Raw genomic sequence first — 20325 nt, 5'->3', positions numbered from 1 at the left:
GTTTTAAGTTCCTGCGCGAAATTTTAGACTTTCTGAGTTTGAGGAGGTCCAAGGGCGCTCAAAGGGAGCATTCACGTAGGCAGCTAAGGCAGGATTCACATTTGAATGAGTAGGGAGGAGTACAGATGCTGAGAAAAAAGTTCTCTCAAGGACTGAACGTAGAGTTAGAAAAGCAGGGGAACAAAACTAAGCCCTGGGGACCAGAGGTGATGGCCAATAGAAGAAGAATCAGCCATAAAGAGACTGCTAAGAGACGAGAAGATCAAGAGAACTTAACATTATACACACAGCAGAGGAGAGTTCCAGAAAGGAAGTGAGAAGTGTAACATGTTGCATCAAGAACTTGGGAAAATGGCCAAAAAGGAGCCCTTTGATTTGGCAGATAAATGAAAACAGATTAATTCAATCTTACAATTCGGATGTTGGGACTCTTGTGGACAACATCCATGTTAGAAACCTTTACTGTTTACTGGAAAATTCTACCATGATGAGGCTGGTGCAAAACCCTGCCAGCTCTTTCAACTCCCCCAAAGATGAAGTTGGCTCACTTCCAAAATGTTAAGTAACATTGGCAATAAAGTGAAAGGTAGTGTCAAAATGACCAGGCTGGCCATCCTGTCCCAGTGTACTCTGCACACCCATTATTTTACTGGGAGTCCCACCTCTAAGAGGAAACTTGCAATGGGAGGGAGGCCTGGAATGATGAGGACGAAAGGTTATATTGAGGGAGAAGTCTTATCCTGCTACATAATAAAACGAGTTGAAACAACGATATGCAATAAAGGAAATGTGGCCTATGTTTGGAAAGAGAGTCATGAACCCCAGGTCACTATTTTCACATTTGTACAAAGTGTACTTCCTGCAGTGTTTCATTATCACCTCCCACTCCCTTCTTCAACCATCCCCGACACCCCCATATCCATCTGAGGATGACTCGACTCCCATAAGTGGCTCTAATCCAAACTATTCCAGAAAGAGCTGCTACTGGATTATAGTCTACAGAATTGTTTCTTCTTTTCCCTTTGCATTCTTTTCTAAATCAAGACTCAACTTTGACCAAAATAAAAGGCACTAGAAAGTTTAATTTGCTTCTGCTTGGTGATTACTGATTTGCTTTACTCTTTTCTCTCCATTCTGAAATTTGAGTGTCTGTCTGGTGTCTGGTCTCATCGTGACACTAAGGCGGATTAAGAGAAATTCATATTAAACTGGGAATTATTTTCTTTGATGGATTGGAATCCTTTTTGGGTCAGTCTTTATGAAGCACAAAAGAATAATTGTCTCATTTCCTAACTCCTCAAGGAGACAGAAAAAATGCTCTGTATGGGAAAATCGGACTTTTGAAAACGCAGCCTGGGGTCTACTAGAGAAATCGGTATAGTCTGAAGTCTAGACATAACAGTAAATCTAGGGTAGGCAAAGTTTTGTTGTTTTCTCCACGACCGAGAAATTTGCCTCCTGATGTAATTTCTGCCCGTTTTGTCAATGATGTCTAGAGATGCATTATACCAGGAAATTTGTTTTGATCTATTCAGCCAAACACTCGAATGGTCAACTCAGAAGAAGAAAAATCAAATTAATTATTTAAATGAGTCCACTAATTGTTATACACAGATTGACATAACTAACAAGTCAATGTAGCTACAATATAAAGCCTGCCAGATTTGCTTTATAATTTTCCATATTTCCTGGCTTTTGAGAATTTGATGAAAACAACGGACCATCTTCTCTGAAAAATTCAAACTTGCAGGCTCACACACATACATTTTCGCAGAGCTTTAACAGAGGCCCTGAATACTAACCACAGATCCCTGGGGATACCCAGATACACACTTCTGTTATTTTTAAATTGAGTTTGACTCACAACAATTTTATCCAGAGGCTCTTATTTACAGTAGAATTCAGTACAGCTGGGAGGCCATGCCTTTTAGTGTTGTAGAATAGGGCGATCCCAGGCTACTAAAACTAAAAACACCCATCTCAAAAGTGTTATGAGTCACAACACACTTGAGTTATGACCTCGCCTCTGAAACAAGCTTGTGGATGGAAAACTTGGTTGTTTAGAAGAACATGGACATCAAAAATCCCTGACTTTTCTTTTTTTACAAATGCTAACTTTCTTCTTAAATTAAGCAAATTTCTTCCACCATAAATGCAGAATAGAACAAAAAAGGATTTTATCTCAAGCCAAATTTGTAACTGGGGTCAGGTTAAGATTTCAGCACAAATTTGAAACTGTGATTTTCTTTTTTTTTAGGAAGATTAGCCCTGAGCTAATATCTGCTGCCAATCCTCCTCTTTTTTTGCTGAGGAAGACAGGCCCTGAGCTAATGTCGTGCCCATCTTCCTCTACTTTATATGTGGGACACCTGCCACAGCATGGCTTGACAAGCAGTGCGTAGGTCCGCATCCGGGGTCCAAACCAGCGAACCTCAGGCTGTCAAAACGGAGCATGCAAACTTAACCACTGCACCACCAGGCCGGCCCCGAAACTGTGATTTTCTATTAAAAGAGAGAGAGGTAATTCTAGTCTTTCATATTCATGCCTTAAATCAATGTGTTGATGTATTTGTTTATTTACACCACAGCCTTCTTGAGCACTGGCTACATTCCCAGCACTGTGGTAGGCACGATGGGAGAAAGAGAGATACAAATCATGCATCACATAATGACAATTGGTCAACAACAGATCCCGTATCCAATGCTGGGCCCATAAGATTAGTACCATACAGCCTAGGTATGTAGTAGGCTATACCATCTAGGTTTGTGTAAGTACACGCTATGATGTTCGAACAACGATGAAACTGCCTAACGACGCATTTCTCAGAACGTGTCCCTGTTGTTTAGCAGTCTGTAACTGTGAATAAACACGACTATCTTCAGGAAGTGGGAGAACATTGAAAAACCAAGAGAAGTATTTAATTCAAGCCATCATGTCAATTATAAGGATACAATTTGACAGATGAGGGGGCCACCCCGTGGCCTAGCGGTTAAGTTCGCATCCTTAGCGTCCTTCGCATCCTCCGCTTCCGCGGCCCAGGATTCCCTGGTTCAAATCCTGGGCATGGACCTACATACTCTTCATCAAGCCACACTGGGGTGGCATCCCACAAACAAAATAGAGGAAGATTAGTACAGACGTTAGCTCAGGGACAATCTTTATCACTAAAAAAAAATTTGACAGGAGAGAAAAAGATTGATTTTCTAGCATTTGTGTGTCAATCAATAAATTTGTTATATTAAGGCTCAACTGTTATTGATATTTTTAAGAGTGCTTCTAAGTTACAATCATACAATGGCATCAAAAATAGTTTGCTAGGGCCAACCTGGTGGTGTAGTGGTTAAGTTCGCGTGCTCTGCTTTGGCAGCCCAGGGTTCACAGGCCCGGTCCAGGGCACGGACCTAGCACTGCTCACCAAGCCATGCTGTGGCAGCATCCCACATTAAAATAGAAGAAGGTTGGCACAGATGTTAGCTCAGTGACAATCTTCCTCAAGCAAAAAGAGAAAGATTGGCGACAGATGTTAGCTCACGGCCAAACTTCCTCACAAAAAAAAGAGAAGAAGGAAAAAAATAGTTTGCTAATGTGTACCAGCAAAGCTTTACTCCATGAGACTTGAGCTAACCTTTTGAAGAATCTTCCTTATCTTGTTATTTGAGGAAAAACTTTTTGCTTTTTTTTTTTTAATACAACAAATATTCACCTGATGGCTAACACTGAAAAGATCAATAACACCAAATGCGGGTAAAGACGAGGAGTAAGTGGAATTCTCATACATCGATGGTGGGAATTTAAATTGGTAAAACCAATTCTGGCAAACAATTTGGCGGTTTCATATAAAGTTAAACATATTTCTATCCCATGACACAGCCATTCTCCTAGGATTTTACCCAATAGAAATTAAAACATGTGTCCAAAAAAGACTTGGACAAAAAAGTTTATAATCACTCCAGACTGGAAACAATGCAAATGTTCATCCAAAAGAAAATGTACAAATTTTGGTATATTCATACAATGGAATACTATTCAACAATAAAAAAGAACAGGCAACTGACACACATTAACACAGATGAAACTCCAAAATACTATGTAGTGGGACAGAAACTACACACAAAAGAGAGCACACCATATGTCCCATTTATATGAAGTTCTAGAACAGGCCAAACTAATTGAAGATGATAAAATCAGAACAGAGGTTGCCTCTGGGGGTTGGCTGGGATTGACCGAGAAGGGGGCACGAAGGAATTTTCTAGAGGACTAGAAGTGTTCTATACTTTGATGGGATGGGTGTTACATGGGGTGGTGGGTAGACTAATGTCCCCCAAAGACATCTGTGTTCTAATGCTCCAAACCTGTGACTACGTTATTTTATATGACAAAAAGGACGTTGCAGATCTGATTAAGAATAAGGGCCTTGAGATGGGGAGAGTATCTGGGTGGGCCCAATCTAATCATACGGGCCCTTAAAAGCAGGGAACTCTCCCCGGCTGTGGTCAGAGAGTGAGACTGACAAGAGAAGAAAGGGCAGAGAGATGTAACATCGCTGGCTTTGAAGATGAAGGAAGGGGTTATGAGCCAAGGAATATGGTGGTCTTCAGAAGTTAGAAAAGCTAAGGAAATAGCTTCTCCTCTAAAGCTCCCAGAAAGGAACACAGCCCAGTTAACACCTTCATTTTAGTCCAGTGAAACCCGTCTCAGACTTCTGACCTATAGAAGGATAAGATAATAAATTCATGTCGTTTTAAGCCACTAAGTTTGCAGTAATTTGTTCCAGGATCAAAAGAAAACTAATACAAATGGGTATATGCATTTGACAAAACTCATCAAAATATACATTTAAGATCTGTACATTTTCACTGCATGTAAATTACTCCATGTTGTGGATTGAGTTGTGTCCCCCCCCCCCCAAACCATACATTAAAGTCCTAATTCCCAGTACTTCAGAATGACCTTATTTGGAAATAGGGTCATTGAAGATTTCATTAGTTAAGATGAAGTCAACTGAAGGAGGATGGGCTCTTAATCCAAAATGACTAGCATCCTTATGAAAAGAGGGGATGTCAGACACACAGTGACAGCACCATATGGTAACAGAGGCAGGGGTTGGAGCGACAGAGCTGCAAGACAAAGAATGTCAAGGATTGACAGCCACCACCAGAAGCTGGAAGAGGCAAGGAAGGATTCTCCCCAATGTCTCGAAGGGAGCACAGGCCTGGGACACCTTGATTTTGGACTTTCGGCCTCCAGAACTGTGGGAGAATAAATTTCTGTTGCTTTAAACCACCTAGATTGTGGTACTTTATTAAGACAGCCCTTGGAAACTAATGCATACCCCAAATAAAAAAAGAAAGAAAAAAAATCTGCAGGAAGAAGAAGAAATCAAACATTACAGATACAGCTGAAGTCCTTTTCATAGTCCTCCCCAGTAAATTTCCTTCCTCTCCCACAGAGGTTAACTACTCTCCTTAATTTCTTGTTTATCATTCCATTGCTTGTTTTTATACATTTGCTATATATCTGTGAATCATAATCATTTTTACATACTTTTAAACTTTATATAAACAGAATCATATTGTATTTATTCTTTCACAGTTTTTTTCTCTTGATTTGTGCTTATCAGATGAGTTCATGTTGTTATGTGCAACTCTAAGAAGTTAATTTTCATCATTGTATGGAATTCCACTTTAGGAACAAAGCGTAACTTCTTTACCCATTGTCTTATAAATGGTCATTTAGGATATTCTCTTTTCTTTCCCCACTATTACATACAAACATTGCTGCTATGAACATTTTTAAAATAGCGTCAACATTTCTTAAGGATATATAATTAAGATTAGAATTGCTGAGGCTTAGAATATGTGACAAGACAAGAAGATGTGACAACTTGACAGACAGTGCCAAGCTTCCCTCTGAAGTGATTGCCCCAATTTATACTCACAATGGTAGTGTAAGAGTTCCTATTTCTCCACATCCTCTGTGACTGTTGGCATTTTCAGGCATTTCAGGGCAAAAGAGATTTACCTTGAAAGAAATGAAGCTTAGGTTTCAGGACCCTTCATTTGCTCGGTCCCCTTCAAAAGCCCCATAGCTAATTTTGTATGTGTAATTTTGGATTCTTTTTCTTAAAATGAGCACCATAAATTGCCTAGGCTTCAGGCTCCACCAAATCTAGTTCCACTCCTCTTGATGATAGCGTGAAATGTATCTCGTGGTTTTAATTTACTTTTCCCTAATTACCAGTGAAATTGAACGTTTTTTCATATGTTAATTGGCGCTTCAAGTTTTCTGTAAATTGACAGTTTGTATTGAGTTTTCCCCTTTCGTCTTATTGATTTGTAGGAGTTCTTTATATATTCTGGACATTAATCCTTTTTAAGACTTAATTGGGGCAAATATCTCGTCAAGTCTGGAGTTTGTCTTCACTTTTGCTATAGTGTCTTTCATGTTTTAATTTTAATAAGCTAGGATTTATCAATATTTTCTTTTATGATGTGCATATTTTTGTGACTTGTTTAAGAAATACTGTTATCCCAGGGTTATAATGGTATTCTTCTTTCTTCTAAAAGTTCAAAAATTTTGCTTTCTACGTTTAGATCTTTAGTCAACTTGAAAACTTTTTTGTATGTATAGTGTGAAATTGGGTTCTAAATTTTATTTGTTCCATGTGGATAGCCAGTTGTCTTAGCACCGTTTATCGAGTAGCCCATTCTTTCTCTACTATGGCACAATCAAATCATATGTCAAGTTTCAATATATGTTTCCAGGCCTTCTGTTCTGTCCATTGGTATATTTGTCTCCCATAGCACAAATAGGCACATAATTACTAAAGCTTTGTAATATGTCTTTATATCTGGGAGTCTCCTTACTCTTTCTTCTTCAAAATTGTCTTGACTTTCTTGGTCCTTTCTGCTTCTGTTCGAGCTCTAGGACAAGTTTATCCAGATCTATGAAAAAAAAGTTTAGATTTTTATAGCAATAGCATTTAATGTAATAGATTAATTTGGGGAAAACTTCTTTATGATAATGAGCCTTCACGTCTATGAAGGTGTATGACTATATACGTTTCTCAGGGTTCTTTTTCATCCCTTAATGATGTTTTGCACTTTCCTCCATAAAGTTCTTACATATCTTTGGATAAGATTTGTCCCAACTTATCTTTGAAGATTTTGTCGCTATTATCAGTTGTATCTTTCTTCCCATTAAATTTTCCATTTGGTTATTGGTAGTATATAGAAATGTTTTTTATTTGTCTTTGTTCAGCTTGTATCCTATCAACATGGCAAAATTCTCATATTTAGCCTAAAATTAATCATTGTTAATGTGATCCATGGTTCTGAGATTCTATCTTTACATACATTATTCTCCAGTTCTTTCAGCAACCAAACCTAAAAACACAATTTCATCAATACACAGGAGTTCTGAATAGATGCCGTACATTTATTAAAACAATAAAAAGCAGTATTATATGCTTTAAATGATGCTACAGCTAATTCAGTTACATGGTTAGTACGTGTTTAAGCCAAATTAAAAATACAAGTTAGAACACTAATTTAATTTAGAACATTAGTTTAGAACAAACTCTAATGACTTGCATAAATTCTTTTGGCATTGTGTTGTGTCAAATAAAATTCATTCATTTAATTGTCATTCAACCAGTTCTGTGATAGATTCCTTCTAGGTCCTGGGACTATGTAAGTGAATAAGACAGTCAAGGTTCCCGCGTTTCTGCAGCTTTCATTCTAATGAGGGAGCCAACTGTTAAACAAGTAGTCGCAAAAATCATTGTTTACTTTAAAATTAAGATGTTATGTTAGAAAAGTACAGGATGCTATGAGAGAATACCACAAGAGGAGCTAATTTAGACTGGAGAATCAAAGGGATTCTCTCTAAGGAGGCGATGTTGAAGCTAAGCAACAAGAGGGAGGACGAGAGCGCTCAAGCAAAGGAAACAACGCCTGACAGGAGCTGGCAAATTCAGAGGACTAAAATGTGTCACTGTGGCTGGAGTGGAGAAAACAATGGTGAGAGAGGGGCCAGATGAGGTCCAAGAGCTTGGCAGGGGGGTTTCATGCAAAACTTTGGAGGCCTTTTATCCTAAATATAATCCTTATCTCCATGAAGAGGACTAGCATGAAAAGATCGTTCTGACTACAGGGTGGTGAAGAGACCAGGAGGGCTAAGAGAGGAAGCGAGCAGTGCAACAAAAGACTCTTGTGAGAGGTGGTGGTGGCTTAGCCGAGGGAGACAAGAGTGCAGATGAGAAACAATGGCTTGGTGATATATTTCGGAGGAAGATTCAACAAGACATGGTGATGATTTAAGTCACCAAGTCCCTTGGTGATGGATGGGTTGGCTGAGGTTGGGGAGAGTGTTTGCCAGAGGAAGTGGCACGGATGATTCTCAGGTTTCTGACATGAGTAGAGGCGGATGTTCTTTACTGGAATAAGGAAGACTGGAGATGAAGCAGATTTGGGAGGAAAGATCAAGAGTTCAGATTTGAATGTGTCACGTTTGAGATGCCTGTGGGGCATCCAAGCAGAGATATGGGGTAGGCGGTTAAATACATGGATGTAGAGGGCTGGAAATAGAAACCTAAAAGTCACTGTGAGCCATGGGACTCTTATTTAGGGCAGGAGGGTAGAGAGAGAAAAGAGAAGGGAGTCCAGGACAGAACCATGGGGAATGCCAAAGAACGAGTTGAATAGAGGAGGAGTTGGCGAAGAAGTATGAGATGAAACATAAAGAGAAGTGTGGTAAAAAAAAAAAAAAAAAAAAATTTAACTATTTTAAAAAGAGAGGATTTCCAGGAAGGGTGGTCAGCAGGTCAAATGCTAAGAGGTTAAGTAAGATGAGGATTTAAAGTATTCATTGGCTTTAGCAACATAGGGTTTACCGCTCTTAGCAGGAATCACGGTGGGGGCAGAAATTAGAGTGCAAACAGAGGCCTGTGGCCTGGAGTTGGGAGAGCTTGCTAACCAGGGCCTTTATCATACCATGAGATAACGTAGACCCCACTCTCCTGCAGTTCCGGAGAGTTCCATGTGTCACTCAGCCAAGAAGCAACACCTCCCAACCTCCATGTAAGCTGGTACATAAAATGTCAGGGAGATAACCCTTGCTGAGATATTTTTTCTTTTGCTTCCATGTACACATCTGCTGTACAAATCTCTTCAAACCAATGAAATCCACGTACATACACAAGTACAATGACTGGTATAATCTCACAAGGAACTTGAGGAAGCTATTTTCATCATCCCTTCTGCCGGTCGGAGTCTCAAAGGTCAAGACCACATTGGAGTCTTTCCATTGTTGTAAAAGTTAATGAAAGTTAATTATTAAAGTTGAAAGAGCGGTAATTTCTTCACTGACTTACGTAACCTATATATATATACATCTCTATACATATGGATGCACTCAGAGCCTATAGACCTAAGTGGATGGAGACTCTCTCTTAGAACTGGACTCCTTTATTTCAGAAATGTTTCACTGTTGCTGAGATGTCTCACTGAGTGTGTATCAGGTAGGAACCAAATTTATGATCATTTTACTCAAACTGGCTTTCTGTTTCTTAAAAATGGTATATTTTCTGACCAAAACCTATTTAGAAGTTAGTGTTGTGTTCTTGAGTTCATTCCATGTGCAGGAATATTTTGAATGATTCCACTAACAACAGGCTAAAAATGTATGTCTGGAGCTCCAGCGACGTGAAGTAAATATTTAAGTAGACTTTGATTTGACCTAGTAAATGGTTATATGTATTAAGGCTTAAATAGCCTTTTTAAAGCTAGCAGAGGTTTTTACCTTAATTATCCACATAATTCCTTTAATTCTGCACCTAAATCTGACTTTATAAGTAGACCATCTGTTCTGAAGTTTGGCAAACAAGGCAAGATTTTAGGAAAGATTCTTCCAGGAGATAGAATCATCTGTTGGAAGGTGTTGAGAAAGGCCTTTTGGTCCAGAAGTAAGGGAGTTATCTTGGACCCAGAAAGTCCAAGAAAGGAAAAGAGAGGAAGAGAAAGGGGAATAAAAGCAAGTAGGATAGACAGCGAAAAAGGAAGAGAGTTAGAGAAAAAATTGTCATCGGGAAGTCACAGGGGGCCATGTGCCACGAGTAATATTAAACCATGCGGGGTATTTATCTCATAGATTACCAAACCTAACAAGATAGAATTTGTTTCATTCTTTAAATGTCAAGAAAAGATCATGTAACATTCTTTAAACGTGTGAGTAAGAAACAACTTTTTAAATCGTTGGACTAAATAATTCTCTTTTCCAAAGTAAATTTGTCATTCAGAGAAACAGTGTAATGAAAGTTGGCCACATAAAGATCATTCCTACCCAGAAATTAGGAGGACACTACTTGATTTCAGAAACAAGTAGTTTACAGTGGGTTAATGCATATCTTGCCTCCTCCATGTGGATAAACTAATAAGTAAATATATAAATAAATGAACAAATGTGTCAATATCTACTAAATAGCTCATATTCAACTTAGAAACAAAACACCTTGCAAAATGAGAATGATTTTTTTTAATTGCTAGAATAACTAAGTAATAACTTAGGCCTGCTTCTCTTCATAACGAAGGTCTTTGCTTCTCCAAACAAAGAGAACAGAAGAGCCTCCTCTAGCCTCCGTTTCACTGTGTTGGGAAACAAAGGGGGAGAATAAACCAGTTCATTTCAAGGAAATTGAGCTCCAATCTACCCAGACTCACGTTTTGTGTAGGTGATGTTGACAGTAGGGGCATGAAGGGAGGGACTCTTATGCTCAAGGGCAAGGGAGCACTGATGGTGCCTCACCTGAAGCCCTGTTCTCTTGCTTTGTCTCTCTTGGGGATCAGGGCTAATGGGCCCCCCAACATCAACATGGCAGAGAAGAGTGTATATTAGAGAGGATCACTCATAAGACCCGGTCTGTCACTTGCTAGTTGTGAGAGTTGGGAAAGTCATTTATCTTCTCTGATCTCAATTTCTTCACCTGTAAGTTGATGATAATAATGCCTACCTTCTCTCTACTTCACAGGATAACACTGAAGGGGAAAAAATGGAAGTGCTTAGAAAACCTCAAAGCCTTATAGAAAGTCCAGGGCTTCTCTTTTTTCTTGCGTGAGCCTACTGGATCTGAAACTCCTTGCTATGGTGTATCTTAATGTTTCTCTAAAGGTTTAACCTTTTGACCAACAAAGTCTTCTGTTCCACTTTTTGGATCACTATCCCTTGAACATGATTTGCTCATTCCCCACTGCTTTCTCATCACCTCTCCCAAATTTATCTGTTCTTTAGGGTCTAACTTGAGACCCACAGTTCCTTCACGAAAGCTTCCTCAACACCAACCCACATTCACGTCCCTTCTTCTTCCAATTTATTGTCTGTACCAATCATTTTGGACATCACTCCCACATATGTAAACTTTGGATTTTAGGACCATATCATTTATCATTTATATATCATTTGTTTGTAGTTCAGTTTATTTCAACAAACCTTTCTGAGCAATTACCATTTTAGAGGTACTACGCAAATGGGGAAAAAAACGATTACGATTTGGGCCCTGCCCTTGGGGGACTGAGTCTTACTGGGGAGAAGAACCTGTAAACAAATAACGACGATATAATCTGTACACGATAAGAACATATACAAGGTTTTTACAAGAAGGAAATTATTAACTTTTTCTGGGGGATTCCAGGACAGCTTTCTAGCATCTTCTTATCTTACACAATTATGTGAGGAGCAGAGTTCCTGACAAACAATAGGCCGATTAATGCTTGGCGAAGGAACAAATCAACGGTCAGGGACAGCTGAGTATTTTTAAGGATGAATTGGAATCTACCAGGTGTTGGAGGAGAAGAAGCCAGATAATGAAAACAATGTGTGCAAAGACATAGAGATGGTAAATACCAGGATGTGTTAGGCAGCTGCTATAATTGTGAAGGAGGAGTGGAGAAGCTTACGACATAAGCTGGAGCCCAAATATGAAGGACCTTGTATGCCATGCAAAGAAGCTGAGACAGGTGCTTTAAAATTATGTTAAAATAAAGCGGTAAGAACGGAAAATCGCTAATTCTGCTAAGCTCAGATTAAACATGAAGTCACAGAAAAGATGGCAGCGCTAAGATTTTCAGACAGGTTCCAGCTGACTTAATAAGAGCCCTACAAGGAAGGTAACAGCATCCCCTTTTACCATTAGATAAAGTAGGGCTTGAAGCACTTGCCCAGAGCAATACAACGTCAAAGCAAGGGTGTGAAGCCAAGTCTATTTAGCTGCCAAATTCTCCCTCTTTTCTGCTGCACCTTCTAACTAAATTAAGTTTGACTTAGCTTTTCAGCAGTATGGCTTATAATAATTGCCAAGAAAGAGTTGTCAATAATAATAATAAATTTAGTGTCTGAACTAAGATTAAGATGGAACTGAGCTAAGTTCCTAGAAGATGTCGTAAGACCACTATAAATTAAATAAGTCACACAGACTTCTTGAACAAGCAGTGTAAGACACATGTGATGTTCTTGCCTCTATGGACACTAAACTAGAGTTGTGTGAATTAACTAAATTATTTTGGCAAAAAGAAAAAAATCCAAAACCTTTTCCTTTAGCCAGCCTTCGTTGGGACTGCCTGGAGGAACTCTCCCCACACCCTCAGACCCTCGCCCCACTCTCATCACCTTGAATCACCTTCTACGTCAGCTTCTCCCCTCTCTCCGGGGAGAGATGCTCGCTTCAAAAACAGTGTGGGTTTGTGAGAGGCTGATAGCCTTAAAGGATCATCACTAAAGGATAGGGAAAAACAGGAGTGTTTTTCCCATTCTAAATGATAATGAACCCATTTATTTCTCTCAAAGAAAGAGCTGTTAGGTTCAGGGGCACCTCGACAATGTAGTTTAATTAATTAATTACCCTGCTGTGTTTCGGAAGTGACGGAAACACACAGGAATCACGGCATTTAACTAGAAAGTATTGCCTGCCCCAGCCTCTGACTCCTTCTGACCTCTCTTCATCAATATCTGTGCTGATCTCCTTCCCACTTCCCCGTGCCACCCCCGCCCAGTTGTCCCTGATCACCACTCTGGCCCTCCCCGATTCAGAGGCCATCATCTCCCTGCTTCCAGTGAGCTTGACACCAACCAGAATGTGGGATTTACATGCCCCTGACTTCTGGTCCCTCTTGGGCTACTGGGTGAGGTCTCTCTCAAGGTGCTCACTGGAGCAATTATTCTGCTGGTTCCCCCATCTCTCGCCTAAGTATAGCTATCAAGACACGGCTCTATTTCCTGTTGTCCAAGGACCAATTCATGAAATAGGGCTGGCTTACCTCCAGTTTTCCAGAATGCCACAGGGGTATTTTGAGGTCCTACTGAGGGGTGGGGTCATCGAGAGCCCACCTTGTGCAAGAGTGGTGGAGCTATCGACTGTGACTGGGGAGGGGCCGAGACACGCTCAGCACACCTACTTGCCTCCTGTTTCAAATTACCACTAATTAAAGAAAAATACTAGCGTTGCTTCTGAGCATCTTGGTTCATATTAGTTGTTTCCCAGCAGAAAGGGCAGACGGCTGAAATACTAGAACACTGAATAGATAAATGCTGAATCGGATCCATAAGACACTTCTCGGTGGAATGGGGCAGGCAGAGTGGAGGTACTCAGGCAACCAGAAGCCAGGCACTGACACCCAGAGCTTGGCTGCAGGTTGAAGATGGGTAAAACTAGTGGGGGGGTAGGGGGAGGGGTATGCAATGACCAACCTTAATCACTAGAAATATCAAAAATTTATTAATAAGCCAAGATAGTTAAATTGAAAAAACTGAACTTCAGAAAATAATCCCAGGATTAAATCTCCGCTCAGAAAAAAAAAAAAAAAGCAGAGAAAGACAAATGTGTATGACTAAGCCCCAGGACCGAGATGTGTAGGTATATGTATGTATATGTATTTACGTATGTCTATGTATGTAATAAATATCTCATAAGTCCAAAAAATTCAAAAGAACACATCCTATAAAGGAAATAAAAGTGGAAATGCATATAAACAAGTCTTAGAGTTCTAAAATTATTAGGAGGAAAGGTCCCTGAGAATGAATTTCAGTCTCCCAAAAGCCACTGATACCCCAAGGAACCCAGAGAGAAATTTAAGGCATGAAGATAGAACAGGAAAAGGCATATGTTAATATGGGTGTAATATTTGAAACTGGAATTGCGATTCTAGGAACCCAGAAAAATTTTTCCAAGAATTTCTGGGGAAAAGGTAACTTGTTCAGGTTTTTTTTAAAAGTTAAGAAAAATCACTTTTGAATTCCTAACTAAACTAAGTCATTCTCAAGAATCCCAGAAATGATAAGATGGAGAATGACACGAATTTACGACTATCTGGAGGTTTTCTCAGCAGGGGCACCATTGGGTGGTTGATTCGGTGGCTCAGATTATTGGTTACACATGGAATGTGAGGCAGCATTTTGGGATCAGGAGTGGCAGCAAGGGGGAAAAACCCCCACAACGGAAATGTGGCCCCGAGATCTCTTGCTCTAAATTCTGGAAAGATTTCTGAAGCTTCCCTAACTCCTGCCCTTGTGCTTGGGTTTGAGGAGGAAGCATTTTCCAGGCTGTGGCAGGAGGGCCAGAGCTCAGGCCTTTGATCCAGCTGGAGGTACAATGGAGCCCTCTAAAGAGCCAGTCATGGTCACCCTCAGGGAAGGAAGCTTAATAGAAGTGAAGTTATTTCTGCCATCATTGGCACTGGCAAATAAATGAGACCACGACTTCACAGAGAGAAAACACACAGCAGCAAAAGGAAGAAGAGAAGTACTTTCAGGATCTTTCTTAAGGAAGAGGACTGATGAGATTACGTGAACAACTTGGTGAAAATAGGAGTAAAGCAACAAAATAGTGGAATCTTTTTTTCTGTCTGCAGTAGCATCTGATAGAAATAAAATGCACATTACTTGAGTCTTCTTCCTCCTAAGGTTAGCTACTTACTGGATTAAAGTTGTTCTTGAAAGATACTCCAGACAGCCTTTGCAAGAGATCTAAGGTGTCAAGAGTCATTGACGTGGATTAGATCTTAAGTGTTAATGCCCCAACCATATTGCTGGTAGTTGGCAAATAAGGACAAAAATCTGAGGTATGTACAGCGATGAGTAAGCCAACTGCACTTTGTATACAAGTTCTTCTGACAATGGGGAGTACTGTATGAGATATGACACTATTAGTGACATATGACACCTGGAACTGGGGGTAGAAGGATAGGAGAGGGAAAGAAAGATGAGAAGCACAGAGGGCAAGCAGCTTGGGGTGGGAGGAGCCTCAGAAAGAATAGCAAAGGGGCTTTAATAGGCATAACAAAGCTTGAAGGGACTCCGAATCTGCAGGTCAAGCCACAGCAGTGGACAGAAGCACTATGTCGTGTCAGAGAAGGTCAGTAGAGAGGACTTCAGAGGAGGCTGGGGAATGGGGTGGGAGAGAGAAGGGAGTGGTCAAAGAGAGGTCAGATGGGACCAGAAGCGGATGCCAGCATCTTATTCCTCGTTATAACTTGAGCTCTGCAAACTTGCTGGAAATCCCTCGAGTATGAGAGAGCACCATGCAAGGTACAGTGTAGCCCGAGATGATTCCGTCAATAATTGTGATTGAAGTAGAGATCAAAACTCTGGGTGGTATGGGTAATAATACAGAACCGTGATTAGAGGGAAAAATGCTAACAGTGAGCTGGAACGTTCTTAATTCTGTTCACACTGGACAATAGAGAAGCTGCATGTTGTAGAAGAGAGAGCAAAGAAGTCTGAAAACAGAAGTCGCATTTTTGACACGCTACCAGCTGTTTCTTAAAGAATTGTGAGGGCTGAATAGGTAACGTGCATAATAAGGTTTTGCAAAATTTATCTTTTTAGTAGAAACAGGATTGAGAGAAAAACAAAAAATGTAAACATCTTGTGCAGAAAATGCAAATAGTTAGAATAATAAATACCATTTGGTGGATGCCTATAGTGTGCTACGCACGCTGCTAGGTGCTTTGAAAACACTCTGATTTAATCTTCACAATCACCTTGAAACTTGAGCGCTATGATCCTCATTATACCGATGAGATTCAGAGAGATTAAATAAATTGCCCAAGATCTTTCCTTAAAAAGGTCTCATCACTAGTGAACTAAGTAACCAAGTAATAGTTACTTTTTTGCCATAGTTTCCTCAACTAGAAATTGTAAAACTCTATTTAACTCCCAGAAACAAGGGGAAATTACTTAAATGAGCAATGTCTTTGAATTTCACGAGTTAAAAGCATTTTACAAGGTATCACAAAAATTCTGATGAGTAAAATGCAACAGCCTTGACTGGAGTTAGGGGCAATGAACAGACTTTAAATCTGACTTGCCCAGTACTTCAACACCTTAACTTTGGAAATGTTTCTAGGAAAAAATTTTAAAGTAAATTCCTGTTCTTGATGAGACCTCACCTTACAAGTAAAAAATGCACTCACCGATTAATAAACTGAGTCCGTTTCTCTTGCTTTTTGGCCATCTTTTAGAAATAGATAAAAGCCCTTGTTTGCTTACCCAAAGGAGTCGTGTCCAGCTCATTGGAATAAAAAGTGATATCGCTGTCGCAAAACGCAATCTAGGTCCCTTAATCCTGCCTCTTTTGATCTCAAAAGGTGGTAACATTCAGTTCGGAGCTCACTCATCTGTAAATTGCATCACATTATCTCTGAGTTATTTAAGAAGCCAGCTCTGTTTGGTTTCAGGCATTTTAACCTGCTAAAGACAAGAAGAAGGGTTTGCCACATAGTTCCAAAGGTCTTCCACTTGCCACAGCCGTCAGAGGAAGCAAAATGATCGAGCCCTTTGGGAATCAGTATGTTGTGGCCAGGCGAGTGTATTCTGCAAATGCTTTTGGGGAAGAACATAAGAAGAAAGAAAGACGTCATAAGACACCTCTGGATCATCTCAAACAGTGTTGTAGGTAAGATATTTTTTAAGGTACTGCCATTAGGTAAATGAAGCAAATTTATTTTTATTCCTTTCTCCTAAACTGTCAAGCTTTCAAGCTCTCCTTTCTGGCTCTAGCCCATAGCCTTTCGTGTCTCTTTATCTTTGGTTTCCAAACCTCCTACTCCCTGCCAAAGCTGGAAAGGTAGCCTCTACAAATCTTTCTATCACAGAGGACTAACAGATGAGGAGAGAGGAAAATTCGCAGTTGAAATGTTGTACAATTCAAGCTGAGGATGATAAATAAGATCTATTAAGGCTAAAGAAAAGCAGCATTTTTCTTTTAAAAAAATCCTTTGATGGTGGCAGGGGGCAGTTGATATGGGTAAGGAGGTGAGTGTTGGTGGGAAAGTTAGTGAAAGTACTAGTTTATTCTTTAATAGATTATCATCTATGTCAATTTTTCACCCACAGTTAGGTACTAAGCTTAAATTGTTATATTAATTAATGACCTGCGGCTTTTAATGTTTTCAGCTGTTCCACTAAAAAGGCCAAGAGAATTGCCCTCTCTTTGTTCCCCATAGCATCTTGGTTGCCAGCATATCAGATAAAGGAATGGCTACTCAGTGACATTGTTTCTGGAATCAGCACTGGGCTGGTGGCCGTACTGCAAGGTAACTTTTTTTTCAAGATGCAGTTCATATCTCATAAAATTCGTCATTTTAATGTGTACAATTCAGAGTTTTTTGGTATGTTCACAAGGTTGTGCAACCATCATCACTATCTAATTCCAAAACATTTTCACCACCACTACCCCCAAAATTTCCTGCCCACTGGCAGTCGCTTTCCATTCTCCTCTCCATCCATCCCCCTGGCAACAACTTTCTATCTCTATGGATTTGCTTATTCTGAACATTTCATATAAAGAGAATTACAGAATCTGTGGCCTTTGTGTATGGTTTCTTTCACTTAACATAATGTTTTCAAGGTTCATCCATGTTGTAGCATGTCTGGGTACCTTATTCCTTTTCATGGATGAATAATATTCTATTGTGTGGATATACCACATTTGTCTATCCTTGCGTCAGTTGATGGACATGTGGATTGTTTCCACTCTGTGGCTATTATGAATAATTCTATTATGAACACTTGTGTACAAGTTTTTGTGCAAACGTGTTTGAATTCTCTTGGGTACGTACCTAGGAGAGTAATTGCTGCCTCACATGGTAACACACTAGCAATGTATGAAGGTGCAGATTTCTTCACATCCTCCTGGAGATGTGGTATTGTCTGCCTTTTTTAGATTAGCTATCCTAGTGAGTATGAAATGGTATCTCATTATGATTTCCATTTATATGTCCCTAATGACTAATGATGTTGAGCATCTTTTCATGTGCTTACTGGCCATTTGTATATCTTTGGAGAAATATCTATTTAAATCTTTTGCACATTTTAAAATTAGGTTATTTGTCTTTTTATTGTTGAGTTACAAGCGTCTTTTTTCTATATTCTAAATACTAGACCCTTATCCAAGATACGATTTGTAAATTATTTCTCCCATTCTGTGGGTTGTCATTTCACTTTTTTGACAATATCCTTTGAAGAACATATTTTTTCATTTTGATGGAGCCCAATTTTACAATTATTCATAATAGCCACAGAGTGGAAACAATCCACATGTCCATCAACTGACGCAAGGATAGACAAATGTGGTATATCCACACAATAGAATATTATTCATCCATGAAAAGGAATAAGGTACCCAGACATGCTACAACATGGATGAACCTTGAAAACATTATGTTAAGTGAAAGAAACCATACACAAAGGCCACAGATTCTGTAATTCTCTTTCATGACCTTGGATTAGGCAGTGGTTTCTTAGAAATGACACCTACAGCAGAAGCAACGAAATTAAAAGCAATTTTACACCCATGTTTTCTCTTAAGAGTTTTGTAGTTTCAGCTCTTATATTTACATCTTTGATACATTTCAGTTAATAAAGTAATTTATTTTTAAGGTGCCATCTTAATTACTTGAAACTAATGAGAATTTCTGCTTCCCCTTGCACGAAATAAGGACCCTGAATCTTGTGTATTTACAGGTTTAGCATTTGCTCTGCTCGTCAACGTGCCCCCAAGCTATGGGTTGTATGCAGCCTTTTTCCCAGTCATAATCTACTTTTTCTTGGGCACTTCTAGACACATATCTGTGGGTAAGTGAATTATTGGGCTAATTAATACTCACATTGCTTTTTCTTTATTAATTCTATTCGTCACACGATGTATCAATTCCAAATTGTGCAGAATCCAGGAGAGGAGTCATAGTTTCTTGTAAGAATTAGGACTGGGACTTGGGAAAGGAGACCAGAGCTACAGACGGTAGTCTTTTTATATGCTATGTTATGGTTGAAAGACAATTGTGCCCAGGGAGCCGTATATTGACTACAATCCATCTTGTTAATTAGGTCCATTTCCAGTTCTGAGTATGATGGTGGGAGCAGTAGTTGTGAGAGTCACTTCAACAACCAGTCCAACTGGTGGGAATAACACCTCAATAAGTGATGATTTGGATTCGTCCTCAGAAGAACAGAAAGTGATGGTGGCTGCAATGGTCACAATCCTTTCTGGAATCATCCAGGTGAGCACTTTCTCATGTAATCTGCCCTCCCTGAACTGCTTGTCCTGATGGGTACAATCTTTCTGTTTCTCCTCCTTCTGCCAACCCTCCCCACTCTTCCCTTTGGTTTGTATCCCTCCTTTAGTGGCCCATAGGAAATAACTGACGAAGCATCACTCATCACAACCAGAAGTGGAGGGGCAGATCCACCTTGCAAAGACAAGTGAATGTGGGTCTAGAGAGAAGGAGAAATGGGAACAGGGAGGCACACGTGGTGAGGAGTGAAACGCTCAATTCAATAAAACACCTGGAAATGATATAGTCACTAGACACAACTATACGCAAATAATAGTGACACTGGCAGCTCTGGAACTTTTTCTTTCTAATTCTTCAGGGACTGTAATCTAGTCGGAAGGGATTTGGGCATATCAAAGATTTGGGGAAAGCAGAGGATGATTATGGAGGGACCTAAAGCCTCACACTGAGGCCACACCTCTGACACCATTGCTGAGTAGTGAAAATGTCACAGACTCCTCAAGGTGTTGTCTAAGTTTACGGTTAGTGATATTATTGGTTAGGACCATTCCTTAAAGAAAGAAAAAATCAATATATGCAAGGACATTAGTGGTGTATCCTGTTGACAAACAGCATGGTCAGGTCTTTTGAATACATTTCTGAACCTAGTGCCTTTGCCTGTCTACAGCTCTGGCTGCATCCAGAGATGGGAGTGGAAAGGCAGCCGAGGTACCCAAGGGGAAGGAGAATCTGTCTATTCACTTTATTGAAAAATACTGATGC

General features: G+C 39.8%; 1 protein-coding gene across 3 annotated transcripts in view; it reads left to right on the top strand.

Moving 5' to 3' along the window:
• Positions 1-9404: 9404 nt before the first annotated feature.
• SLC26A3 (solute carrier family 26 member 3) overlaps positions 9405-20325 on the top strand; it is a 35521-nt gene continuing 24600 nt past the window's right edge. Inside the window, exons 1-5 of one of the 3 annotated variants that reach the window (XM_070264176.1) lie at positions 9405-9521; positions 16726-16943; positions 17494-17583; positions 19013-19123; positions 19376-19548. In XM_070264176.1, the coding sequence (XP_070120277.1) occupies positions 16838-16943; positions 17494-17583; positions 19013-19123; positions 19376-19548 (480 nt within the window). In that variant the 5' untranslated portion in view covers positions 9405-9521; positions 16726-16837. 3 annotated transcript variants of the gene reach the window in all.

This window comes from Equus caballus, chromosome 4, assembly GCF_041296265.1.
Source record: "Equus caballus isolate H_3958 breed thoroughbred chromosome 4, TB-T2T, whole genome shotgun sequence".
NCBI lineage: Eukaryota > Metazoa > Chordata > Mammalia > Perissodactyla > Equidae > Equus > Equus caballus.
Note: the sequence above shows the minus strand (reverse complement) of the source record. Positions and strands in the feature narration are given on the sequence as shown.